The sequence below is a fragment of the Vespula pensylvanica genome, chromosome 9 (genome assembly GCF_014466175.1).
Source record: "Vespula pensylvanica isolate Volc-1 chromosome 9, ASM1446617v1, whole genome shotgun sequence".
NCBI classification, from domain to species: Eukaryota; Metazoa; Arthropoda; class Insecta; order Hymenoptera; family Vespidae; genus Vespula; species Vespula pensylvanica.
Window position 1 is genome coordinate 6,656,864 of NC_057693.1, and position 4,184 is coordinate 6,661,047.

At 30.2% G+C, this 4,184-nt stretch overlaps 1 protein-coding gene across 2 annotated transcripts in view; it reads left to right on the forward strand.

Moving 5' to 3' along the window:
• Positions 1–1,554, forward strand: part of LOC122631688 (uncharacterized protein DDB_G0271670-like) — a 47,390-nt gene extending 45,836 nt beyond the window's left edge. For both annotated transcript variants that reach the window (XM_043817669.1, XM_043817668.1), the window contains exon 2: positions 1–1,554. This exon is cut by the window's left edge and continues 1,814 nt beyond it. In XM_043817669.1, coding sequence (XP_043673604.1) covers positions 1–139 — 139 coding nt within the window. In that variant the 3' untranslated portion in view covers positions 140–1,554.
• Positions 1,555–4,184: the final 2,630 nt, after the last annotated feature.

The window sequence follows — 4,184 nt, forward strand, 5'->3', positions numbered from 1 at the left end:
ACCCGATGGTTTCATCGTCGGCGAATACGGTGTCGTCAGTCACGACGATGGCTCGCTCAGAGGTGTCAGGTACACCGCTGATGGTACCATAGATCCTAGACTGATCTACGACGCACTTATGAAGTTCCTGGCTCTCTGAGGATCGAAAGAAAAGTCGATAGAAGAAAGAATGGGATGATCACCCTGGGAAGCCTATTAAAAAGATAAAGCGAATGATTTTCGTTTGAACGATCGTTGTCAATGGAAGCATTAGTTTTTTTCAATGATCCTATTTTATCATATTATTTATTCTAATAGTTGCGATGAAAAAGAAAATACGATTCCGCGTATAGATCATCCTACTCTTTAATACTCGTGTTTGTTGCAAAAAATGTGTCTTCCATTGACGGGTGGTTGAACGAGAGATACGCAACGACTGATTTCTTATATTAATTTTGTTTTCTTCTTCTTCTTCTTCTTCTTCTTCTTCTTTTTATATTTTTTCTTTTGCTTTTCTTTTTACTACTGTCTCTTTCTTTCTTTCTTTCTTTCTTTCTTTCTTTCCTTGCCAACTCAACTGCCTCAGAATATAATTGTTAAGCGATCGAAATTTTTTTTTTAATCCCTTTTTTTTCTTCTCGTTTTTCTTTTTTTTTTGTTTCTTTTCTCTCTCTCTCTTTTTTTTTTTTTTATTTTTCTTCCCTTTTTATTTAAGACGACAAAATATGTCGGACTTTGACAATTGATCGATCGATCGATTGCGAGATCGATGACGAACGAAAGTTGTCCTTTCGTCGATAGAGAAAGTACCGTGAACTTTTCTAACGTTATTGTGTCTAAGTACGTATGAGAGTGACCTTCGTCGATGATCGCTTCGCATGCTAGCCGCCTACTCGAAACGATCCTTCTCTCTCTCTCTCTCTCTCTCTCTCTCTCTCTCTCTCTCTCTCTCTCTCTCTCTCTCTCACTTTCTCTCTCTCTCTCTTTTTTTTTCGAACTTTCGAAGGCTATATTTGCATCGATCCTGTTTTACGAGAATCAAATTGGTTCAGGTATTAAAAGGAAAAAAGAAAGTAAATAAATACAAAAAAATGACATTAACGATGGAGGACATTCGTTAGCATGATGATAAAGGACACGATGCAAAATGAGATTAAAAATAGTGTTCGTTTCGTAATAGGCAAGTTTGGGACGGACGTTCCTTGTAATTTGAATGATTTTTCTCGATTTTTTTTTCTTTCTTTCTTTCTTTCTTTCTTTCTTCTTCGTCTCTCTCTCTTTCTCTCTCTCTCTCTCTCTCTTTCTCTCTCTTACTTTATCTCTCTTTCTCTCTCTGTTTCTTTCTTTTTCGTATCTCGAAGGAAAGAAAAAGAAGAAATTTGAGAAAATACGTGCGGTACGGGCGAACGTTCGATAATTAGGTAAAAAGTAATATCACGGAGATGACGCTTCTGCGATGAAGAGGTACACGAAATGAGTAGCAGCTGCCCGAGCCTTTTGTTGGGATATAAAAATATCATTTCTTTTCTTTTTTCTTTTTATCCAATGCGCGACAAAAAAAAAAAAAAAAAGAAATTGAAGAATTCCTTCGATCGATTTTTTTTTTTTTGTTTAATTCTTTTATGTAGAAAATAGACAAAACGAAATTAAAGAATTCCTTTCGATTGATTTTTTTAATTATTTTTTTCTTTCTTTTTTTTTTTTTTGTAGAAGTATAAAACGAAAGAAAAAATGCAAGAGCGCCCGTTCAATCGATTTCTCTTCGTTAGTTTTGTGTGTGCGCGCGTGTGCTTTTTTTTAATCGAACTTAAAGAAAAAAAAAAAAAAAAGAAGAAGAAAAAAGGGAGAGAGAAAAGTAGAAGAATTCGTTCAATCGATGTTTCTTTTTTTTTTTTTTGGTCCATCCTTCTCTCCAGAAGGCTCCGCCGCTGCGACGAATTTTACCGACTTGTCGCGGCAGCGTTTTCGACGGCTTTAATTAAGTAATCTTTAATTTTAGAAACTAAGTCTAAGTTAATGTTAACGTTAACATTATAGTTAAGCTTGAGTTGAATCGATTTAAGTTGAATTGAGTTAACGGAACGAATTAATTGAAATGATTATTAATTATATTTTCGGAAAGCACACTATAGTCGTTTAAAATGTTTTCGTTTACGTAATGGATGTATGTATGTATCTCAATCAAACGAGAAACGAACTTTTAGAATTATCTATCTATCTATCTATCTCTATCTTCATCTCTATCTCTTCCTTTCTTTCTTTTTATCTACTTATTTCTATATATATATATATATATATTTTTTTTTCTTCTTTCTTTCATATCGTTTTAGAACGCGTTAGTTCATTCTTCCTCATTACCTCAACCTTTCGAGATAAGTTCCTCTTTCTCTCTACGTAACGATGCCACTGTGTAATTCGCATGTCGAACTCGAACGACCTTTCGACGAACTTTATATCGTATCGTTCCCTTCGAGAGACCTAATCGAATTAAGAAAAGAAATTTGTGAAAGTCCATCCCCCTTGTATAAAAGATAATATCTTGAGAATATTATCTAGATATAGTTTCTATCGTTCTTCTTCATTCTCCTTTAATCGTTTCTTCATTTTCTTTCTTTTTCTTTTTTCTTTTTTTTATTTTCTTCTTCTTTTTTTTTTTTTTTTTTTTTTTTCTTTTCTTTTTACATTCCTTTTTGTTGTCCTCATCTATATCCTATCAGTGACGGCGAACTGGTTTTCTTTCTTTTCTTCTTCTTCTTCTTTTTTTTTTTTTTTGTTGTTGTTTTCTCTTCTCTCCTTCTTTTGTGTCGCGATGGCGCTCGGAATCGAATTAAAAAAGAAATGTTTCTATTTATCAGTATCGATTATGTGGATCGAGTAATTTGAAAGAGTAATAAAATAAATCTGTAATATTTAATACTTTTAAAAGTATTTAATGTTATGGCAGAGGAACCAAACAAAAAAAAAAAAGAAAGAGGATGAGATCGGAAGATTTCGAACGAGTTTGATTAGAATTTGGATGCGATATATTATATTTTGATTGCGATTATTTTGAAATGGTAATTTTTCTTCTTTTTTTTTTTTTTTTTACTTTTTTGTTTTTTTTTTTTTTTGTTTTTTCTTTTTTCATCTTATGTCAGACGACGTTCGATCTATTCTGGTATTCTACTAATTTAGTAGATATTTTTTAAGATCTTTTTTTAACTTGAAGATCTCTATATTTTTTTTCTTTCTTTCTTTTCTTTTGTTTTTTTTTTTTTGTAATAATTCATAAAATTTTTTAAAGATCTACTGATCACGGGTTCGCCATCGCTGATTTGATTTAATTACTTTTAATAATTCTTTTTTATTATTATTAATATTATTATTATTATTATTATATTTTATTATTACTACTACTATTATTATTATTATTATTATTATCATTATTATTATTATTATTATTATTATTATTATTATTATCATTATTAGCAAAGGAAAAAGAAATGATGAAAAAAAAAAATGAATAATTTTTGTACTTTTGTATAGTCTTTCGTAAATCAAAAAAAAAAAAAAAACAGAAAATGTCAACTTCCAAAAGAACTTCTCGTCTCTTCTAATTTTTCATTGAGATTAAGAAAGAAAAAGAAACGATTTTTCGAAAATTTTTAATTTTCGAAAACAAAAAAAAGAGGCAAAAGCATTTCGACGATAAACTTCGATAGGTTATATTTCAAAAAAAATTCTTTGGCGTGTAAGACATGTAACGTAGGTAATATTTACTGTGAAAGCTCTTTTATATATATATATATATATATATATATATATATATATATATATATGCATAATAGAGCGCAGTCCGGTCAATCGGCGTTTCGTTCTTTAATTTTTTTTTTCTTTTTTTTTTTTTTCTTTTTTCAAAAGCAACTTTGTAATAAATTCTCGTTGCCATAAGCACACGTCAGCGAGCCTTTCACTCTTTTTCTCAAGAATTATTAGCCATATCCGGACAGCTATGAGATCGACTCCAGAAAAGTCTTGAAATTTAAAATAGAAAGAGAGACAGAGATAGAGAGAAAAAAAGATATATATATATATATATATATATATATATATATATATATATATAAGGTAGGTGGATCGATTCATTATTTTTTTTTTTTTTTTCTTTAATCCATCGATCGTCACGAATTATTATTTTCATTGTTGTTGTTGTTCTCTCTCCTTTT